A 24,552-nucleotide genomic window follows, 5' to 3' on the forward strand; every position below is an offset into this window, starting at 1 on the left:
CTCCAGATTGTTACTCCGGGTTCTGCTGGACCAGTGACAAATGCCACAGCTTTTTAATGGTCTGATCCCTGGGACTTTCATCAGCCAACACCCTATTTTTCAGAGGCCTTAGGTGTCCTTTGAGACCCTCCAACAAACACTGCTGCATTATACATCTAGTATTTTTGTTCCACTCGGATTAGAGAGCACAGTCTATATATTGTCTTTTTTTCCCCCCCTCTTTTTTTTTTTTTTTTACAAAAGTAGGTTGAGTGAAAATCTTTTAAGTTATAGAAATCTGAAGTATATGTTTAACTGTTCACTTCAACTCAGGTCTGACAACTGGTAGATTGATGTGGCCTGTGTATATGTAAAGCAATATTTCAAGTTGGGATCTATCACTCCTTTACTTACTTATTCCTTCAGTGAGCACTTAGATAATATCGTTTTGGTACCAGGCACTGTGCTATATGCTAAGAGTACAAATATAAACGTGACATGATCTCATATTTTGAGTGGAGACTCAAAAAATCCAATAATATTATGATTTTATTTTAAATTTTTAAAGACTTTATTTATTTATTCAGAGAGAGAGAGAGAGAGAGGCAGAGACACAGGCAGAGGGAGAAGCAGGCTCCATGCAGGGAGCCTGACGTGGGACTCGATCCCTGGTCTCCAGGATCACACCCTGGGCTGCAGGCGGCGCTAAACTGCTGCGCCACCAGGGCTGCCCCAATAATATTATGATTTTAAAGATGCATATTACATGCATGATAGCCGCACAAGCACAGGGCATGTGCTGCACGCATGCACACATGTGCACGCACACACAGAAAAAATGATTTTCTTACATGGAGCTGGGAACCATTCACTTTCACATACACCCACTCACCTTCTATCAGATTCCAGAAGTGTTACTATACTATATCATTGACTAGTTAAGACGGCAAACAACATAAGGCATAAGCTCAAGTATTAGTGTAACAGGCATCTGCCTAATAAACATCCTTAGAAGAAAAGATTAGATTTATCACAGATTCAGTTAATTGCCTTCCAAGTTTGCAAATTCTCTCTCTCTCTGTCTCTCTCTGTCTCTCCCTGTCTCTCTCTCTCTCTCTCCCTCTCTCTCACACACACACACACACATAGAGTTTCATCCAGTGTCTTTTCACTCAGAGATGTAGAAAAGTATTCATCAAAGTAGCTATATTTGAATTGAGTCTTGAAACATGAGAGAATATCCCCAAGGGGAAGCTGGAAGAGAGTAATCATCACAAGTATAAATAGTGTCTTCAATGCTTAACACAAAAAAGTAAAGATGGAAGAAACAAAGATTAACACAATATAGCTTCCTCATCTGTAGCTACCTCACTACTGGTAAGTCAAGTACCAATCCAGAAAGCTCCAATGTATAGAGTCAGACTGCTTGGGTTTGAACCCTGCCCTAAGTTCCAAGTTCTTTATCTGTAAAATGGGGATAATAGTGCTTCTTTCATGGGCTGTTGGAAAGATTGAAATAGACACCATGGTAAAGAATTATACATAGCACATAGTAAATGCTCAATAAGATAGCTGCTAAAAAAATAAATAAATAAGATAGCTGCTAATTTTTTGTTTTTTGTTTTTTTGTTTTTTGTTTTTTTGCTACTATTATCACTATTATGTGTAGTTATAGGTCCTGTTTGGGAAATAATAATCTCATGCAGATAGAATGTATTTGCATCAGAGTCAGCAGATCTAGCAGGTTCTGAAAGAAAGGCCTCTTACATCATGCAAAGGAGTCTAGAGTTAATATTAACAACAAAGGGTAACCATAGGTGGTCATGGAGTTCAGTCAAGCACTTGATAAGAAACTTGGAGTACAGGAGAATAATTGGTGTCTTTTGTACTTTTCCTGGGCATGATGCAGAGGAGGCATTCTGCTATCCCTGGAAGCTACCAAGGGGGAGTAATGGTAGCAGTCTGCCCGAGGTACAGACAATAAGGGGGTACATTGTCTGCACAGAACTTTTTAAAAATAATGAACTTTGACAAACTTTTTTATTATCACCATGCCCTGGCAACTATGGACAATGTCAGTGATAAAATATGTTCTTCCCTGCTGAGCAAGCCACCACTTTGGTATGCTACAGTCTGGCAGTTTGTTTTGTGAAATCTGAGGAAGATTACCAAGTATGCAGAAGCCGGGTGCCCATTAGTACTTCCTGACACTCAGGCATGCATTAATTCGGGAGCAGGAAACAAGCCCCAGGAGCAAACACCCAGACAGAAAATTCTAGTAGGGCCATGTAGTAGGGAAATGTTTGGAGCATTTCCTAAGGAGACTAGTCTAAGGAGGAGGCACCATCAAAGAGGTCCTGGGAAAAAGAGTCCAAATGACACTTTTCATCCTGATGAAGAGGATGATATAGACACAGAGAAGGCTTAAAACATCACAGCTTCCTAACCTGTGGTTACCTCACCACTGGTAGGTCAAATGCCAATCCAGAAAGGTCCAGCCCAGTGGTTTTCAGGAACCACTTCAGGAATCAGCATCACCTTGTCAGAGATGCAAATTATTGCCTCCCACCCAGACTGGCTGAATCAGTTACTCTGGGGTTCTGGCCATTTGTGCTTTAACCAATCTTCTAGGCAATTCTGACACTTACTGAAATTTGGGAATCACAGATCTCCACATCTGTGCAGCAGCTCCCTGAACACAGCTCGGTGTCTTCCAATGCCTCATTGGTATATATGATATTTGTCACATACCAATATTTATGCTTGTTAGACATGAGATCTGTGCGATTCGTTCTTTTGTTTAGTGGTTCTCAATGGGAGTGGAGGGTGATTTTGTCCCCCAAAGAATATTGGGGAAGTCTGAAGACATTTTTGGTTGTCACATTGGGAGGAGGATGCTACCAGCATCTAGTGAGGAGAGGCTACTAAGTACTAAACATTTTGCGATGCCAGGGACAGACTCCCTACGACAAAGAATTAACCAATCCGAAGTGTCAACAGAGCCGAGGCTGGGAATCTCTGGTTAACCTTACAAAGAAAGAGGTTTCTTGAGGATCCCTATTAAGTTGGGGGAAGGAAAAGGCAAGGTGGGGAAGTCGGCATCCAATCTGCTGTCTTTTGAACACAAATCCTCACTCGTGTGATGAGGAATGTTTACTGATTGGTGACTGACTCTGTTTATTGTTGGTCTGTAAAGGAAGTAGGAGCTTTATGACCCTAACCAGGAACTGCTGGCTTTGTTTGCTCTCCCTCTCTTGAGCTGTCCTTCTGTATATTGTTTCTACCCTGACTTCATTCTTTGATTCTAAAGCGGTCAGGCGAGTCCTGATCTGGATCTTGAGTGAAGGCTTGAGTCCTGGCTGTTCAGACATGGCTTGTAAGAGGCGGGATTTTGGAGATTGCTAATTCTGGTAGTGGGCAGTGTGGGGGTGGTGGGAACAATTTTACTGAAATGCTGAAGCCAGGGTGCCCCTCCCTTGTGCCTTCCTTAAATTGGGAGAGGACAATAACAAGGGGGCCTCTGCCACCACTTTGGAGAGAGATCTGCAGCAAGGGAGGGCTTGTGTGAGGCATGGGGTGGCTGACATGTGGAAGCCCAGGGATCCCCCCACCCTGGCACCCTGCTAACATAGCAGAGGTGGGGACATGGGGCTGTTCACTGAGTGAATTCAGCTAGAATCTGGAGGCAGGAATTGGGCTTAATTGTGGGGTAGAGGGATGGGAAGGAGACACATCTGTGGAGACTGGTAGCATGTCCCAAACAGAAAATATGGACTCAGATGGAAAGAACAAATGAGAGTCACAAATTTTGGCTTTTTTTTTTTTTTTTTTCCCGTGTAATTTGGAAGAGACTTGTCCACTGTCCTATCTAAGGAAGCTTGTTGCTGGTGCAAAAGGACATTTAATTCTCATAAACACTCTTGCCATCTTTCTACATAATGGTTTTACAGCTCTCACATTTCCACAGGATTTTTTTGAATGGACCACTGTTTGATAACTCTTATGGAATGGAATGGAAATGGAATACTGTTCTATTTTAATTATCAAGGAAATTATTTGTATTTAAAGTCTAAAGCATACTTTTTCTTCTGCCTGAGGTCTGGATCTGCCCTGGATTGGGTCTCTAGATTTCTTAGCATCAGCTGTAGTGGAGATGAGCAACAGGAAGACTCTCCTGGACAGCCAACTCTGGACCCACACTGGAAACTCACTTCCTAAATGACACGGAGCTAGAGGCCCTCAGATTGGAAACACCTTTCAGGCAGCACCACGGGAGTCTCTATTTAAACAGGTGACCTTGCGGAGAGAGGCTCCAGATCCCATTACCGACTGCCCGGCTGAGAGGCAGATTTGTTTTTATGAGCTCTCAAGGCACACATTGGGGGCCTGGCGTAAATATGGAGAGAACTCGCTGAGACCTTGCTCCTTTTACACCTATTATAAAGAAAAAATTATGCACAGGCTTTTCAAGCATAACTGCTTAAAAATAGCAAATGGCCAGTGAGCAAAGTGGTCATCGTTCCAATAAAGTTTTAAATATATTTTATCTTGGGTGGGGGGATAAAAAAAAAAGAGTATCTGATATTTCAGCCCTCCTGCTTCTTTCAGGGAATGGAGGAAAGAGGAAAACAGCTGCTTGTATATGAAGGCGTTTAAGGGTCAAATATTGCTCTGCCCAGTGGTGCTGACATCACTTAACTCTCCCCAGGAGAGGGGCACTGGCGTCATTGGCTGGGCTGGCCCGCGCAGGCCTGAAGATGGGCCGGCCCCAGCTCCCATTCTGTTTCTCCTCGAGCACCTACAAGGTCAATGACTGCAAATGAACGTAGCAATTAAGACTCTAAAATTTTGTTTTTATTGGCTTTTTCAGGAAAAAAAATTTTTTTTCACAATTTATGAAAACACTGTGGAGCCAGTAAGTTAAGATGTAAATGTGAGTTTCAAACTTTGCATAGTCATTAGGTTAATCATTAGTCATTTGTGGTTGACAAGGAGGGTTATAATTTGACACCTGGCAAAAATCAAGCACATTTCAGAGAATTTGGAACTGGGAAATGAGATGGAAAAAACACCCTTTTTTCCCTAGGAGGTCCCATGAAGTAACGTTTGCAAACCACTTTTCTCTCCATAGAAGCAAACTGCCCGTGATTCAGGGCTGTGATGTTTCTCCATCTCTGCCTGCTGGACACCCACCCCCCCTTGAGCCTTGTAAGAACTGGCCAAAGAATCCAGCTCAGGAGGTTCCCAGAAGTGAACCTCCGGGAGTTAAGAGAAAAGAGATAAATAACTTCTCAATTTGATGCTCAAGCAACAAAAAGACCACCGGAAAGTTTCAGTGTCGATTCAGAAGATGTTTTCTGAAACATCATTGAGTCATGGGAGAGAGGAATTTTAGAATGACAGAATACTGAGTTCCTAGCTTCTCCATAAAATTCCAGACTTTTCTTCTGTCCGCTCTCTGTGGCCACTTTCTTTTGTGTGATCAAAATATCGACCCCTGAGTTTGTATTTTCTGACCTCCGACCTCTCACAGGTGTTCTGGCTCATTTCCTGAGAGTTATGTTTGATTTGGGAATGCTTCCCTCTTTTCTTCCATTCCCTTGTTACAGTTTGAAACCTGGAACACCCGCATATAAGACCCCGACTATCTCCCCGTGCTACCCAAAAAACACTCTTAAACGTTCTCTCAGAACTTGGCAAGCATCTGGACAGGGACAGTTTTCTCACACTCTGGGAAGTCAAAGTGCACAGCAATAGTTCTCTACACCAATTCTTTAACCTGAGGATAAATTTCAGGATCATTTCTTGTTCTTTTTTCTTTTTCCTATGTAAAACAAATAGTTTCCCTATTGTAGTACTAAAAGGAAATCAAATAAATAACCTACTTAAGTTTTTAGTATATAACAAGAAAATAGAAATGCTAATCTTGGATTCTTCAGGCCCAAACAAACATCAGCCAAAATCCAAAAATTATCCCCAGATTGTTGCTTCAGAAGCAGTGCTTAACATTTTCTTAATAAATTCCTCCTTCTCACTCATTCTTTCCCTCCTCCCCCCACTCCAAGATTCCAGAAGAGACTAGAAAATAACACTTTTGGAAATCATGCCTTGTTTTTGTTTTGAAATGAAGCTAGAGCCCCACTTGACACTACTATTCTATTAATCCTGGTTGTCTTTAAAAACGAAAAAGCTTAAGATACCTAATAAATCTTAATAAAAAGAGATTTCTACACTTTATAATTCATTAAGAGGTCAATTACTGAAGTGACAAAAGAACTACCTTAAGGAATGCAACAGGCTCTGCTTACTCCACTTGGCATTATTCATTAAAACACACACACACACGCATGAACACATTCACACAAAACATCAAGCATCCAGACTAGCTTCATTAAGTTGTATAAGTAAAAATAAGATTATATGCACTAAAAACATTTCCTTAAGGAGTGTCCGGGTTGGCTTCATGGAGCCCACCTGTCACCAGCATCATACCCCCCACCAATCCACACACCACCTGGGAGAGTGAGTTCTTCTCTTGCCTAGCTTAGTGGATGAGGGGGTCATCCGTGCACTGAACTAGAAGAAAGATGCTTAAACCTTGGCAGAGGAGAATACATGGGATTGAGGGAGACTCAACTATCCTGAATCCAGGTGCCAATTTCTCCATGGCAGGATTAGTAATACTAAGAGCAGCTGGTACAGAGGTCCTGGAAAATTCACTGGCACCAAGCAAACACACGAGTATCATTTCTAATTCTCTGTGGTACAAAACTATAAACCACAAGTTAAGCACTGAAGAAAGAACAGCTTAGACTATATGAAATGCTCAGATTATGCAGCCAAAGAAATATGTGAATTCCATCAAGTATGTGAATTGCCTTTGTGTGAAGCCTGGCTCATGATTAGAGAAAAAGTCAATCTTAGTATTTTTGTTTATTTTTTCAAATACATAATTTAAAAAATATATATGTAGTGTCAATTTTTCAACTATCATCATTCAGTAAGTATTTATTGAGCACACTTTGTGCTAACACTGTTCTAGACAGGGCATACCTACATCAGTGAACAGAGAAATAAAGTACTTGGCTTATAGAAGCATACATTCCACTGGGGGGTGGACAAGGAGTTAATGAGTACACAAAGACATCAACTTGATGAAATCATAAGGCTAGAGCAAAGGTAAATAGGGTAATGAGAAAGAGAGAAACATGGGAGGCTATGTTAGATGAGGCGGTCAAAGAAGATTCTCAGAGATGACAATGGAGCCTAGGTATGAAGGTTGAGAAGGAGCTAGTTTTATTCCAGGAAGAAGGAATACCAGGTGCACAGTTCCTGAGACAGGAGAAAGCTTGGCATGTTCAGGGAATAGAGAAATCCCACTGCTGGATATATTCTAAGATCACATTTTTAAAAAATGAAAACATGGCTTTGGAAACAGAACATCATATTGGTTAAGGGTATACCCTTAACTTCCAGGTAAAGAATCAAGTCCCAGAGCAGTTCCACTGACTCACATCTGGGGCCAACAGCGTTGAACTGGAACATTGGTCTCCTGTCTTCATCTTCCTGCATGATCTGTTGTCTCTCTGAGTTGATATGTGTTAATGACATTCTCCCTTGACACTATCTGCCAAGCCAGGAAAGCCTGTGCACAAAGGGATCGTCTCTGCTAGCTTGTCCTTTCAGAATGAAAATGGGTCAGAATTCTAACCACCTCCCACTTTAGAACATCTAAAAAAACAACAAAAAAAATCCATACTTTTTTCCTTACATGTACTTGTTACTTTTTAGAATTTAAAAGGACACAAATAGATGACTTACACTCTAAAGCCTATTTTTTCTTTGAGTATTCAGCAGTATTGAATTAGATCAGAAAATGAGACTTTTACCATGATGCACTGTGTTTTTTTCACAAAAAAGAGAAATAAATATCCCAGATAGATTTTGATTACTCAAAGTTGAGGATATTCAGTTTACATTTCAATTATTTTTGCTATAAAAGGAAAGTATGCAACTTTTTAGGTAACTACAAAAGTTTTACCGGAGAAAATATTCAATAGCCCCCAAATGGGAAAATTTTATTCTGTAGGAACTTGGCTCAGAGTATGCAGAATTGCATCCAGAGAATATGCAGCTCTATTTATCATCTTGCAAACTTCTTCATTATGTCAAAACTAAATCTCAGCTGTGCCCTGACTGCAAAGCAAAAGCAATACAGGCTATTTTAGCCATCTCAACAAGAATATTTTGAGAATTAATCAATTTTCCAGAAATGTTAAGCAATTTTATCAATTTTTGGTCAAGGTTCACAGTTAAGATACTACATTATCAGCCTTGAATTTATGTTTGTCTAAAGAAATTTATGATTTTTATTCTTGCTTCACAAAAAGGAAAAACAATCTTCTATAGTATCCATAACCATATTTTTCAGCTGTACTACAATCCCAACAATTCAGATTTCATTAGGCTTGATTCCCACTATATGCTCAACTCAAAAGCAGCTTTCCCATGGGCATGGCTTGAGGTTCTAAGGTTCAGCTCACAGTTAGAGCTTTCTCTTCTCAAACAGCTTCTTTCTCAACACTTTCAAGTTTTCTCACGCTACAGGAAGAGCTTCTTCCATGGTACATGACATTTAAAGAATATTCCAGTCCTTCTGAGATAAGCACCTGCTCTTTTTTATAAATGCAGAAGAGAAGAAAGTTGATAAGACTGTTGATAAGACAATTTAATTTTCAGTGGTGGCAGATTGCTTAGAGCTTAACTAAAAATCATTTAAAATATCTCCAAATAAAAGCAAACATTTTGAACTTTTGCTTTACTTATTGAATTTAGAGCTGGGGCTTATCTCAAAAAGGCTTTGAATAGCCACTGAAAATAGACATGGAATTAGTTCCAAATTCTCTACCCCCCCCAAAACTTGTACTTAAAATAGAAGATTATCTGAGAAAACTTTATGATTGTATAAAAAACACTTAGAAAAATATCCCATTTGTTTTTAATTCAAAGTAATCCCAAATCAGTTTATTTTGTTCTTATTTTACAGTCTTATTAAATTCTAACAACCAAAAATTGGAATTTAAAATGGCTAAGGCAAAATATATCATTATAGGGGAAAGTGTGCTGGGCATTGGCTAAATAAGCAGATTAATGAAACTGTTGAAAATTTATAAACAATTGGATAAAACTCTGGATGTGGCCAGGGATTGGAGGAGAAACAGAGGAAATAGTTTTCATGCTGATGCTCATTTTAGAAGTAATTCACTTTCCCATGACAAAGATAAGAAGCCATTTAAGAGTTATTTACCTTTCAGTTTAGAAAAAGAAAAAGAAAGATGTCTGGAGAAGCCCATTGACAGGCATGAAGAATGCATAAGCACTTTGCCTTCTCATCCTCTCGGCTGGGATCATCACAGGAGAAGCTTTTGCAGTTAAGCAGAAGGAAGAAGGAAGGAAGAAAGCTTTTGCAGTTCTATCAAAACAGAACACGTGTTATATTATTACCTAAGGGAGAATCTTCTAAGCTCATTTAATTAGTTGGGGAATAATAGCTACTGTAATTTAAACAAAAACCAAATCTTTATTTTAAAAATTTAGACAAAAACACAAATGAGAGATTAAACACTTTACAAAGGTTCTACAATGTGAGTCATAAAAATAGCATGCTCCTCTAGGGAGTAATTTAAAATAAAAATTCCATTTATTAAAAAAAAAGAAAAGAAAAAGAAAAAAGGAAAGAAAAAAATTAGAAACAAGAGTTCAAGATTATAAAGTGAGTTACAGTTGATTTAACATAATTGAACTTTGTTATTTTATGTGGAGGAAACTGAGTGGATTTTTTTTAGAAGAAAGGATTTCCTCTTTATTAATAAATCTGAAAAGTAATTTTAGCATACAGTAGCAAGATTATTCTCTATAAGATCTTCAGGACCAATTTTCCTCCCAATGTCTCAGAGCAACAGGTCTCTAGGTATCCTCTCATTCTATCTCCTTATCTTTGGGCCACTGGAGAAATGGTTAAAAATACTTATTAGCAGCAAAGACTGACATGTACCTAGTACTCTCTATGAGTAAGAAAACTATTATAACCAACCCATCCTAGGGCCTGGCTTTATGTTCAATGGGAAGGACCACTAAATGTGAGGGAGGGAAAGGCTTTCTACTGTGAATCCTTATGGGTATTCTAATACAACACTTGTTATCCCAGAGAGGCAGAACATTGTCGAAGTAAAAATCCCAGCAGTAGGGGCACGTGGGTGGCTTACTCCGTGAAGCATCTGACTCTTGATTTTGGCTTAGGTCATGATCTCAAGGTCCTGAGATGGAGGACTGCACCATAACTCCCCCCCATGTCTGCCTCCCCTGCGTGCTCTCTCAAACAAACAAACAAACAAACAAAATTCCCAACAATAATATTAACAAAATATCTTCATGAGGTCATGGCCTATTATCCCTAAACTCTCTGCTTTTCTCCAGAAAGTCAACACCAATCTAGAATTTAGACATGCAGCATTCTTAACAGTACACAAAATAGGATTATTTTCTCTAGTTTTAAGATTATGCTTAGGTTATATCATCTTTTTAATTTAATCATTATACAAAGGTGGGACCTTTTAGTTTGTCATGTACTCAATGATGAATTTGATTTGTAATAAAGCACTTAGGTGGGAGCAAATGGCATTTTGTTTCATTTTATTTTTATTTTTATTTATTTTTTTTAAAAGGAGGTGTTTCTGTTTCTTTTTTTTTTTTTTAAAGATGTATTTATTTATTTATTTATTCATGAGAGACACACAGAGAGGGGGAGAGAGAGAGAGAGGCAGAGACACAGGCAGAGGGAGAAGCAGGCTCCATGCAGGGAGCCCGATATGGCACTCGATCCCGGGTCTCCAGGATCCCGCCCTGGACTGAAGGCTGCGCTAAACCGCTGAGCCACCTGGGTTGCCCATCATTTTATTTTTAAAGATTTATTTAGGGGCACCTGGGTGGCTCAGTGGTTGAGTGTCTGCCTTTGGCTCCCTTCAGGGAGCCTGCTTCTCCCTCTGCCTACTTCTCTGCCTCTCTCAGTGCATCTCTCGTGAATAAATAAATAAAATCTTTTAAAAAACAAATAAAAAGATTTATTTATTCATTTGAGAGAGAGGGCACAAGCGGGAGGGGCAGAGGGATAAGAAGAGAGAATTTTTCCTTTTTTCTTTTTTTTAAAAGATTTTATTTATTTATTTATGAGAGACACACAGAGAGAGGCAGAGACATAGGCAGAGGGTGAAGCAGGCTCCTCACAGGGAGCCTGATGTGGGACTCAATCCCCGAACTCGGATCATGCACTGGGCCAAAGGCAGCCGCTCAACCGCTGAGCCACCCAGGCGTCCTGAAGAGAAAATTTCAAGCAGACTCCATGCTGAGCTTGATCCCACACCCCGAGATCCAGACCTGAGTTGAAACTGAGAGTTGAGTGCTTAACCAACTACACCAACCAGGTGCCCTGCAAATGGCATTTTAAAGCACATATTTATTCATTTATGTATTTATAGCAGTTCTACGACGTAATATGCAGAGCATAGTTAATTTTCACCTCTATCCCTTTCAAATATATAGTCCATCTTGTGCACTGTTTTTGATTTGATTATGTTAATAAATAAATCTTTAATGATGGCTACATGGAAAAGAATGACAATGCAGAATTGCAGTGTGCTCATTACTTAGTACTTTATTGCTTTCGGTAACTACAAAAAGACATTTCAGTTAAATAAAACAAATCCTAGTATGATCATGCAACCTCAAAAGCAAAGTTGGAGTTACATACACTCACATGTATTCGGGGATATTGTGACCATTTCATACCATTGTATGTTGCCATTGATATATTGCTACAATGACAAAGTCCCAATCAAAATATAGTTTATAAAAATGTGGTTCTACTCCCTTGCTTACTTCACTTCAGACACATTCTCTCCATGGTTAGAAATAAGCCATGACAGTGGTCTAGCCCTGAATTTCTACGGATGATGGGAAATCAGGCATAACCATAGTCTAACCCTGAATGTGATCTTAATGTTTTATACCACGGACAAATCGTTAACATATGGAAATAACTGTCTCGGCTGCTCTGCTAATTTTTTTTTAATCCTATAGACTCTACTGCTTCCACTCTATACTCCATCCTAATTTTTCCCACTGCTCTCTTCCTACTTTGAAAGGATTCTTTTCTTCTTTTTTTAAAAGGGAAAAATATTCTTTGTTCCTTGTTTCCACCCTGCTGTTCTGTTGGCCCGAAAGGCTGCTCAATGTCCCTTCTCCAACCTCTATATTAGGCATTCATTTTCAAGTTCACAACTGTTCCCTCTCTACCCTTGCAAAGGGAGGCTGTGGATGCTCCTCAGCTCTTAGCTCCTTGTTCTCTGTTGGGCTCCCCACAAAGCAGCCTCTCTTCACAGCCATCCTCAGATTTCTCTTTTTAATAAAATTTGTGGTGGGCTCATGCCTCTAAATCATTTTTATCTATCACAGCCATTTACCTTCCCTCTGCAACAACCAATGCTCAATTCTCTCCCATCTTCTGGCATTGATTTTTGCTTCTGGAACCTCACTCAGTAGGACAATATGTGTTTATTTTCTGGCCGTAGATAATACTCTCACAAACCACAGAATGAGCTCTGCAAGGGAACCTCTTCCTTCCACTTCCATTCATTACTAACAAAGTGGTTTATATAAATGTAACCAAGGAGAAACACAGGTAAATGAGATGTATAACACACACACACACACACACACACAGAGAGAGAGAGAGAGAGAGAGAGAGAGAGAGAGAGAAAGAGAGACAATGAGAGAGAGAAGGAATTCTTTACACAAAGACTTTACAGAACAGCCTATAAGGGTATTTAGCAATGCTTCCCAAATGCTGACCCAGTGACCAGTCTGGACTCGCTGCTTAAGACTCACCCAGGAGGGTATTAAGCATAAATGTTGATAGGCTCCACTCCTAGAGTTTTGGATTCAACAGGTCTGGGGTATGGGAGCCACCAACACAGAGTGTAAATCAATCTCAACCCCTTGAGTAAAAGCCCCATAAGCACATATAACAACATGTGGATGCCAAGTTTTCAACCCATGTGGGTCTTTAGAATTCACACAGTGATTAATATGTTTTGAGAGAAGTATGATAAGACTGTTCAGTGCAAGTTAAGTCCTGATGGGAGGAAGGATGAAAGCCAAGGTATGTACCAGCCTGTCCACTCACCAGCAGCCTGTAACTGTGTGTCTGTAAGGAGATGTGAAAATGCCTCTCCCCTCCTTGCCTTCCCCGGCACCCACCAGAAAATGTGCCTTGCAGTAATTTGACAGGGCGTGGTTTTAAAAGATCAGTCCTTACAGGATCAGTAATTTATTTAGTTTGCACCTGATTTATGCCTCATTCGAAAATGAAATAAAAGAGAAGTGATTAAAAATGACTGAGGGTGAAACAGAATGAACATCTCAGTACTTCTCTCTTCCTGAAGCACAATGAGCCATTTCCCTTTATGGGAATAAAAGTGTGAAAGGGATGTAAGCTAAAACCCCCTTGGACTGTGACAGGGATAAATCTTTGGGTATTCTGATTGCCACTTTCTCCACATAGGAACAAACTTTCAAATGCATATGTAGTAAAATTCCCTCCTGCCTAGGACTCTGCTTATTTGCAATGATCAACCCATTCTAAGCAAGAGTATTCTTCTCACTAAGGAACCACAGGGCCACCTCTCTTTGCCCTTAAAGAATTCCTTTCCCATTGCATCCCAGGCCTGTGCTGCCTCATGCATTAACCACTAGACTCCTGTGGCTATGGAGCATTTGAGATGTGACTGACTAGTCAGTATTGAGATGTGCTCTCAGCATAAAATATGCACCAGATTTCAAGGTCGAGTATTTTAAAAAAGGATGTAAAGCATCTCATGAATAATTTTTATACTGATTAGCATGTTGCTCTGACAATGTTTTGGACATTGGAGGTTGAACTGGATATATTGTTAATATTCATTTTACCTGTTTCTTTTTACTTCTTAAAATGTGGCTATTAGAAAACTTAAAATTATCTATGTGTCATGCATTTTATTTTGATTAGCCAAAACTGTCCTAGATAAAGTCCAGCAGTTTGCTTTCCATCTCAAAGCTTGTCACACACACTTTCTGGGCACCTTCGGTCCCCTGTGCTGCTTCAAACGCCCTGCTCTCATTTGGGCATTCCTAGTGGAAACCCTCTCATCTCACTCTTCCCCAACCCAGTCTCTGGAACTCTACCTCAAGCTTGACATGTTTTTGCCCACCACCCTATCAAATGATTTCTCCTCTTTCATTTCAAGAGACTCTTACTTCCCATCTTTTGTGAAATCTTACGTTTTTTAAGGAAGACAACTCAGCTGCATATTATTCACTTTCTAGACATTGGCCATAGAACTCATAGGGCTATTATTTCTGATTGCTACCAAGTACTCTTTTATTCATTTATTTATCAGCATTTGCTGGGTACCTCCTGGAGGCCAGGCACTGTGCTAGTTGTGGCACACAGCCCTAAATAATGTCAGCACATAGCCCTAAAATGATATGTGGGATGATGTCAACAGGAGCACAGAGATGAAACTGATGCTCTCCTGCCCTCAGACCCAGAAGGACTATCTACTTGCAAACACCCTTCTGAGAAAAGATTTAAATGTAGTGCTCATATAACAACAAGTCTTCCGGCTTGGAAACTTGAAACCGCCTGATTCCATATTAAACATTTCCCCTCTCCCACACTTTTTAGTCTCCCTTGTGTTTCCCTGACTACCTTACAAGCCCCATTTGTCTCTGTCATCCCCTTCCCTTTGCTGACACAGTATAAAACATCACATAGGCATCTGTACATACAAACATCATTTATGTGTAGAGACCCTCATTTATTTCTCACAGTAACATAGATACCATTATTGTTCCCTTTTAAAGCTTGGGAAATGTAGGCACAGGGAAGTCTAATACCTTACCTGATGTTACACAGATGTTAAGAGAAGAAGCAGGATTTGAACCCAGGCTGCCCAAACTCTACAGCCAGAATTCTTAATTGTCAGGTCATCAGAGAATCTCAGAGAGTACACACAAATGCCAAGACCCATGTAAGCTTGAAGCCACTGGGGCCATCTGATGCCAAATAAAAGAAGCACCCCCCCCCCCAGGTGAAGCCTATGCAGGAAAAGAAAAGCTAAAGGGAGAGATGAGGAGAGAGAGAGAGAGACAACGAGAGAGAGAGAGAGAGAGAGAAAGAGAGAAAATATGAGAGAGGAGATATTACTGATTATTTTATTTGAATCCCTGGAGTACAAAGCTAAAAACTACCTGTGGTCTTCCTAGTTCCTAGTTATACAAGTGCACAGAGTCTTTTGTCATTTGTAGTTATGCATTCTTAACCAGAGGATACAAAGTTCTTTGTATACAAACTATAAAAGAACTATGAGGGATCCCTGGGTGGTGCAGCGGTTTGGCGCCTGCCTTTGGCCCAGGGCACGATCCTGGAGACCCGGGATCGAATCCCACATCGGGCTCCCGGTGCATGGAGCCTGCTTCTCCCTCTGCCTGTGTCTCTGCCTCTCTCTCTCTCTGTGTGACTATCATAAATAAATTAAAAAAAAAAAGAACTATGAAAGAGTATATGTGTATGTTTCTAGGAAGAATCTCAATGCAGAACTTGGTTCTACATAACTGCCATGTATACAGCATCTTAGCCAAATCTCCTCTGCTAAAATAAGGTGGGGACGTTTAGAACAAGGCAGTTGCTTACATTAGGTGTATTCCTGGAGCTATGCTGATATGAAGCAGAATATACTATTTCTTATATAAAGGGAAGTGCCATAGTGCCTAAATCTTTTCATAAAAAGTTTATAGATTATAACTTCTAATCATCTTTTAAAATGTAAATTGAGTGCTTATTAAACATGCCAAATTGAAAATGCATGCTTGAATCCTAAGTGTCCATCAGTGAATGAATGGGTAAATAAAATGTGGTATGTATATGCACGTGTAATTACATTGTATATGTACAATATATATGTACACACAAACACTCCCTTGTGTTTCCCTGACTACCTTGCAAGCTCCCTTTGTCTCTGTCATCCCTTTCCCTTTGCTGACACAGTATAATAAAATACCATCTAGGCATCTGTACATATGAACACCATATAAGTGTATACTCTCATTTATTTCTCACAGTAATGTAGATACCATTATTGTTCCCATTTAAAGCTTTAATGTTCCCATTTAAAGTTCCCATATACAAAAAAAAAAAAAAAAAAAAAAAAAGTTCCCATATACAATATGCACTATATACAATGGATATTATTCAGTCATAAAAAGAAGGAAATCCAGTCATTTGAGACAACATGGATGGACCTTGAGGGCTTTATGTTTAGTGAAATCAGACAGAAAAACAACCACTATATGATCTCACTTACATGAAATTGGGGGGGGGGGGAACGAAATTTATAGATAAAAAGAACTGGTTGGTGGTTGCCAGAACCTATGGGTGGGGAGTGGGTAAAATGTGTGAAGGGGGTCAAAAGGTACAAGCTTCCAGTTATAAAATAAAGAAGTCCTGGGGATGTGATGTATAGCATGGTGACTATAGTTAATAATACTGTATTACATACTTGAAAATTGCTAAGAGAGTAGATCTTAAATTTCTTATCACAAGAAAAAAATTTGTAACTATGTATGGTGTTAGATGTTTACTAGACTTATTCTGATGATCATTTTCCAATCTATACAAATATTGAATTATTATTTTGTATGCCTAAACCTAATGTTATGTTATTGATATTACATATCAATAAAAAAAAGAAAGAAAGAAAATGAAGGCTTATGTCAGCTCTTTCTCCAGACCTCACAGTCCTGGTTCTGTTTGTCTTTAGACCCATTTCTTGCTCCTTCCTTGTTCTGCTCTGCTTTACTATACAGAAAGATTGCCCTCTGCTAGGTTGGGCTTCTTGACTTCCAAAGTTCAGCAAATAGAAGCAAAGGTGGAAGACTGAAGATTGGGAAGAAAGGAGAAAGTAGAGGATTTCTCTCCTTCCCTGTCTGCCTGAGGCAGTGAAAGTGGCAATTGCGGCGGGGGGGGGGGGGGGGGGGCTCCAGCTATACTATACAGATCTACTGTGGTTCTAGCTTCCACCAGGTAACCTTGGCCCTTGGGCTTGTGTAATACAGTCACCTCCCTTTGCCCTCAGCCTGAGGCAACAGAATTGATCATTTATAAGGTGAAAAAAAGAGAAAGAAAGAAAGAAAGAAAGAAAGAAAGAAAGAAAGAAAGAAAGAAAGAAAGAAAGAAAGAAAAGAAAAGAAAAGAAAAGAAAGGAAAAAAGGAAAGAAAAGAGGGAGGAAGAAGGAAGGAAGGAAGGAAGGAAGGAAAGAAGGGAAATTCCTGTAATGGATGAGTTTGGAAATGCATTTTTACACTGTCATCTTTCTTCAGCAAAGAAAAGAATTAGGCACAAATAAAATCCAAAAAGAAAAGACTAAACTCCAAGAAGTAAACACTTATTTTGCTATACTTCAGCACATGAGATATTCTTGAAAACGAACCATTTCCATATTCAGATGAATTCACTGTACTACCCTCCAAGTAATAATATCCAAAGAGAGGACAAAACACCCCACAAAGTAACTTTGAAGGAAGTGAGGTTTGGTCTGGTGTATGCCACCCCCCATTTTGACAATGCCACCAACAACTTAGAATCCAGTGCCCTTGATGTCATTAAGGAAACTGACCTGCTAAAATGACTGTTACATGGTTTCATATACTATCTCTTACAGTTCATAGTTTATCTTATTTAGAAATATAGTCATCTCCTGTCCAATATAACTGAGAAGAGCTTTCAGCATCTAGTCTGTCCTGTCCACGCCCTATCACCTGTTTGTTAGTACCCAGTGAGAAATGCTACTAATCTTTGCACGTTCTACTTCTGTTGCAAAGTCAGTTCCATGTTAGTTCAGACTTTCAGTTTACTCTATGATTATGAGTCTTTATTCAATATACTTTTTATTGTTATGCAGGCCAAATACCATTCTATATCCATTTCCCTTCTTATTCAGGGTATCTGGAAGAATTATATTTTCCCTCCCCACTGAAGTTAGACAAGAGCATGTGACTAATTCCAGTCACTTAATACTATTTTCATGGAAAATAGCTATGTAACAAAGGAGATATAAAGCCCCAGTAATGTGGCACATCAATTTCAAGAAATATTTTATTCAAACCCAGTACCATGAAATAATACAGTTTTTGAAACTTATTGTGATGAAATTCCTATTAACTGAGACTGTGAGCTCTTTGAGGACAGTTCATTTGGAACCCACACACACTAGATGCTTAATAAGTGAATGAATGAATGATTAAGTGAATGAATGAGTAACTGTAATTTCAATATCATGTCTTATTTAAATCATTCTTATTTCTCCTCTATGCTCATTCAAACATTTTGCTAATTTAGGAAATTATCCTTAAAAAAGACAATTTATTCCTTAGTAAGACTAGCAATAATATTCTGGCTTTTCAGTTATCATGGAATCTAAGAAGGAAAGGCCAGTGTGCTTTGTTTTCTGTTTTTGAACCCTATAAAAACATGGTCCAGGGAGTTCATGCAATGGTATATTTGAATGAAATTTGTGGTTTTCTTTCTCTGTTTGGGTTTGGTGATTTGAAGCTGTTATGGACTGAACATTTGCATACTCCAAATTTATATATCAGAGCCCTAACCTCCATGCAATGGTATTTGGAGTTGGGGCCTTTGTGGAGGTAATTAGGTTTGGATGATGTCATGAGGTTAAATGCAGTGGAGTCTCAGTGATAGGATAAGTGCTGTTATAAGTAGAGGGAGAGACAGCAGAGCTGATACAATAAGAGCTTGATATAACAGGAAGGTGGCTGTTTACAAGTCAGGAAGTGGGCCTTCACTAAGAACCAGACTCACTTGCACTTTGATCCTTGACTTCTCAGCCTCCAGAACTATAATAAATGTCTGTTGCTTAAGCCACCAAGTCTATAGTATTTTGTTACAACTGCCCAAGCTGACTAAGACAGGGGCCAAATTCTCATCTCCTCTATCTCTTTTAAAAATGTAATACTATGGGATCCCTGGGTGGTGCAGCGGTTTGGCGCCTGCCTTTGGCCCAGGGCGCGATCCTGGAGACCCGGGATCGAATCCCACATCAGGCTCCCGGTGCATAGAGCCTGCTTCTCCCTCTGCCTATGTCTCTGCCTCTCTCTCCCTCTCTCTCTGTATGACTATCATAAATAAATTAAAAAAAAAAAATTAAAAAAAAAATGTAATACTATTTGCATGTTACAGCCACTGTCCCTTGCTTTCAGCAGCCAGCTTAAGATTCTGCCGCGTCTTTAGGTAAATTAAGCAACATATCCATTCAATGATCAGTCTGACATTTCAAGCATTTTCTAACTTTGATTTGTTCGACCACCATTGTTGAAAGGCACTATTTGCTATGGAGCACCAACCTAGGTATGGTTATCTTCGGTTTTATACAATGCAAGTAAATGGAAACTTTCACTCAATTCTAACAGCTTCTAATTAAAAAAAAAAAAAAATAGTTCAGTAATTCAGTTAGATTTAACTTTTAAAAAAGTTCTCTAGATCATATTAAAACCCACATGATTTTTTGTTACTTGGTAAATAGATTTAGTACATTGTCCTGATTTGTGTCGCCCCTTAAGAGCAAATCCACTTTCCTAGAAATATTGCATTTTGCATTGGCAAACGGTTGTAGGAACAAATTCTTTAAGCACCATTTGAGAAGTTAACTTGAAATTTTGGAGTCTCACACCAAAATGCTGACTATTAAATAGCAATCTGTTACAGGCAATGCCAAATGAAGCCTGCTGTCATAATTCACTAAGGTTTAGTTTTTGCATCATTATGATAAATTTACTTCACTTACCAGCTTAACCATAAATCATACCTTATGGTTGTCATGTGAAGGCAGTAAAATATCATATACCTTTAGACAACCTCTATCCAAAAATGCTTTTCCCTGTTCACATTTTATCTGTCAAATAGTATTTTCTTTAAGAAGTAAATATAAATGCCATTATCGGGAGAAGTTACCTTGCCTAGGACAAGTTCTAGCATTTAGTGTTCTGACAGATCTTAATTTGGACATCAGCCAAAGTCAATAAAACTTGTTCATGCAGAACCTTACCTGGTTTTCACCACATCGAGGGGGTGCATCAGGCAAATTTCTACAAGACCTGAAAAAATGATAAAGAGAAGTCCAATAAACACTTATGTAAACACTGGTTCTTGTTTCCTTGACCCCATTGATTTCTCAAGCATGAAGATTCAAATGAAAACTTGGGGCTTTGGAAATGACAGCTAGTAGCTAGAGACTAGTAGCAAAAGACAAGAGTGTAAGTAAGCGTGGAGGTGGGGCTGTAGGAGGAAGAAAATGAAAAAGGAATCAGATGTCCGAAATTCTAGTCATCTAAGGCAGGTATGATTGTGTACCATTCAAGTACAATAGATAAGAATATGTCAAAGGAAGAGAGGAAAGGAAAGAAGGGAGAGAAACTCTTTTGGCACCTCTGCCACTGCCCTCACAAATCATAGCTTCAATCTCAGTAAATATCAAATAAAGATAATGATGCCTGTTATCTCATTAGGTAGCTATGAAGATCCAACGCACATTTAATACATTAATAGCCCAATAGAGAATGTGTATTAAGTGTTCATGGCATGCTGGACAATATTCTAAAAGTACTTAGATTATCTTGTTTAATCCTCACAAGAGCTTGTTGTGATAGGAAGTATTATTATCCTCATTTTACAGATGAGATAATTGAGGCACACAAGATTAAATAACTTGTCTAACATCTCACAGCTAAGGAGTATGTTGTGGCCCCATAAAGCCCCTGATCTTAACCACTGAACATCAATAAAGAATGTCTATACTTTCTTGCAAATCAATTGTAAAGCCCACCTCCTGTTGTCTAACTGAGCAGAGAAGACCGCTCAATTACTAACTACTATCATATAACAATAGTAGCAGTAAAAGTAGTTTTATGTATTAGCGGTAGTAACAATAAGTACAGTAGTAGTAGTTAGAGTATTGTAGTAGTAATAACCATAACGGTTACCTTACCTGTAGCCCCTATATAGTGATGGTAATTTACCATACATTATCACTGGTATGCACAACAATAGGCAAGATAAGTATGTACTATTGTCTTCTTTACTCAAAGATAAGCAAACAGAGGTTGATAGCGTCAATTGATTTGCCCAAAAGCCATAGTATTTTTCGGCAGTTTCCTAAGGGCACATTTACCACTCTCCATTTGCAAACTAACTCAATTTGAGCTTCACTGTGATTTAGTTCACCTTTCCCATTCCATATCTATACATCCAAATGTTTACTCCCCATTCTGGGAAGGTCCAGGAAGCACAAAAGTCCTACACCTACCTGAAATCCTGCTTTCCTTCCACAGAAGTTTAGAAAATTCTTCCTGCTTAAGCTTGCTATATGGTTTACAAAGCCTTATGTATTGACCCAAAACATTCTTACTTTGACTAAAACTAAGAGGATCTAATATTAAACAGCTTTCCCAGCAGGAATGCTCCTTAGTGGTTGGCAACCAAATCACTGGCCCAATCGGTCTCATTGCCTAGAGACGGGAGGAGCAAGGCATAGGACAGCAGAGGCAACAGGATCACCAGGCACAATGGCAAAGCCTCTGGGCACTGCTTTAACTTCGGGAATGAGCTCTTTACCCAAGATGGTGTGGGCGAGTTTCTTTCTTGAAACTAGTCAAGTCTAGGGATGCCTGGGTGGCTCAGTGGTTGAGCATCTGCCTTGGGCTCAGGGCATGATCCTGGGTCCTGGGATCTAGTCCGGCATCAGGCTCCCCGCAGGGAGCCTGCTTGTCCCTCTGCTTGTCTCTCTCTCTCTCTCTCATGAATGAATAAATAAAATCTTAAAAAAAAAAAAGGAAAGAAAGAAAAAAGAAACTAGTCAGGTCTCAATACACTTCCTCTAGCTTTAAAATTCACATTCACCTTGAAGTAAGAATCAGAAGACCAGAGTTTTTATCCTGATGCCTCAGGGAATGATAATTTACCCCTGGGCACTCAGTTCCTTATCTCTAAAGGGAAGAAGTTATGTGGTCTAGAGGACCTTTAGGGTCTCATATTCTATTTATTTCTTTATTCTTGAATATGATTTTTATATTATTTATTTATTTATTTATTTATTTATTTATTTATTTATAAAGAAGGGGGGAGGGGCAGAGGGCAGAGGGAGAGGAAGAGAGAGAGACTCTCAAGCAGGACTTGATCTCACAACCCTGAGATCATGACCTGAACTGAAATCAAGAGTCAGATGCTTAACTGACTGACTCACCCAGGTGCCCCTATATGTTTTACATATAGTTGTAATTTAAACTTCATTATATTAGCTAAAAGAGGATAAAGCACTAATCCCATAAATAAGATTAACCCTGGAAACTCAGACTTGTAAAATAACATTTTTACCTAGCATTGCAAGAAGTATCTATTAAGTGTACTTATTTTTTTTTAAAGATGAATTTATTTATCTCAGAAAGAGAGCATGGATGAGGGGAGGCAAAAGGAGAGGGAGAGGAACAGACTCCCACTGAGCATGGAGCCCCACGTGTGGCTTGATCCCAGGACCCTGAGATCATGACCTGAGCTGAAATCAAGTGCTGGCTGCTTAACTGATTGAACCACTCAGGGATCCCTACTAAGTGCACTTATGTGCATGTCATGAACATAAAGGAATAAGGCACTCAGAGCAATTTACTGAAGCAAGTACACAGTTTCTCCCCCTGACATGGAATTAGGAAATAAGAAAATATTAAACACTAAGTAGCCCCAGTTGGCATATTCCTGAAAAAATTTACCACAAGAACTAACAATTCCAACAATTTATTAAAACTAATAGCAGAATACGAAGAATCTGTTCACATTTATATATACCTATTTGCAAAATTGTTCTACTTTCCTATTTGCTAGTGGGCATTTCTGGTAGTAAGTAGATAACTATATTAGATGATTATAGTTTTCTGGTTACTTAAAATTATTTTCTAACCTCTAGTATGGCCCAAACATTCATTTCATCCAACAGACTTACATTGGTTGTCTTTTTTATGTGTCTAGTATTGAGGAGAGTCTAGTGAGGAGAAGAGACACAAAGAACAAACAATAATGCATGGGAGGAGATGTAATGTTCAGAGTTTATCGGAACAGCAGAGAGAGGACCCTGATCAAGCCTGGAGTTGGGTGAGGTATGGAAAAGGGACTCAGGGACAAAAGAGGACAGAATGAGCATCATTCATGGAGGCATGGAGGAGACACTGCACACAAAGAGAAGGAAAGAAGAAAGAACAAGGTAAACATTGCAGTAGCTGAGGGTTGAAGGCAGGACACACCAAGAGATGAGGTTGTATGTATATATAGAGGTCAGGGTCAGACTCATGCTCAGGCACTTGTAGTTTATCCCATAGGCCATGAGAAGCCAGTGAAAGATATTAAAAAAAAAAAAATAGCTCTTTGGTCTTAGTTGTGATCTTACCTCTTTCATTCATGATTTTATTTATTTTGGTCCTTTCTCTTTTCTTTTTGATAAGTCTGGCTAGAGGTTTTTTATTCTATTAATTCTTTCAAAGAATCACCTTCTAGTTTCATTGATGTGTTCTACTGTTTTTTTTTTTTTAATTTCTATATCATTGATTTCTGCCCTAATCTTTATTATTTTTCTTCTCCTGTTGAATTTAGGCTTCATTTGCTATTCTTTTCCAGCTCCTTTAGGTATAATGTTAGGTTGTGCATTTGAGACTTTTCTTGTTTCTTGAGAAAGGCCTGTATTGCAATATATTTCCCTCTTAGGATCACTTTTGCTGTATCCCAAAAATTCTGAAGTGTAGTGTTTTCATTTTCATTTGCTTCTGTGTATTTTTAAAATTCTTCTTTAATTTCCTGGTTGACTCATCATTCTTTAGTAGGATGTTCTTTAACCTCCATGTATTTGTGGTCTTTCCAAATTTTTTCTTGTGGTTGACTTCAGGTTTCATTATGGTCTGAAAATATGCATGGAATAATCTCAGTCTTTTTGTACTGGTTGAGATCTGATATGTGACCCAGTATGTGATCTATTGTGGAGAATGTTCCATGTGTGCTCAAGAAGAATGTGTATTGTTACTTTAGGATGAAAGTTATGAATACATGTGAAGTCCATCTGGTCCAGTGTGTCAATTCAAAGCCCTTCTTTCCTTGTTGATCTTCTGCTTAGATGATCTATCCATTGCTGCAAGTGGGATGTTAAGGTTCCCTACTGGGAACTCTGCTGCACTCAGCATCCCATTCTTCTTGTGACCCCTGGGATCCTGAGACCACACTGCCCCACCTGGGATTCCACCACACTTCACCCCCTGAGCATCTTTAAGCCAAAGATGTCCCCAACTGTAGCAGACTTCTAAACGTTTTAATTATACAATCTGATATATCACCCCATATTTAAGTCTCTGCACCTACCTTCCAAAAAGCAGCC

At 39.1% G+C, this 24,552-nt stretch overlaps 1 protein-coding gene across 10 annotated transcripts in view; it reads right to left on the minus strand.

Annotated features, from left to right (window-relative positions):
* SLC25A21 (solute carrier family 25 member 21) overlaps positions 1–24,552 on the minus strand; it is a 469,006-nt gene that overhangs the window by 163,585 nt on the left and 280,869 nt on the right. For all 10 annotated transcript variants that reach the window (XM_072838349.1, XM_072838341.1, XM_072838343.1 and 7 more), the window contains one exon: positions 20,194–20,242. In XM_072838349.1, coding sequence (XP_072694450.1) covers positions 20,194–20,242 — 49 coding nt within the window. The remainder of the gene's footprint in view (positions 1–20,193; positions 20,243–24,552) is intronic.

The sequence above is a fragment of the Canis lupus genome, chromosome 9 (assembly GCF_048164855.1).
Source record: "Canis lupus baileyi chromosome 9, mCanLup2.hap1, whole genome shotgun sequence".
In the NCBI taxonomy this organism is placed as follows: domain Eukaryota; kingdom Metazoa; phylum Chordata; class Mammalia; order Carnivora; family Canidae; genus Canis; species Canis lupus.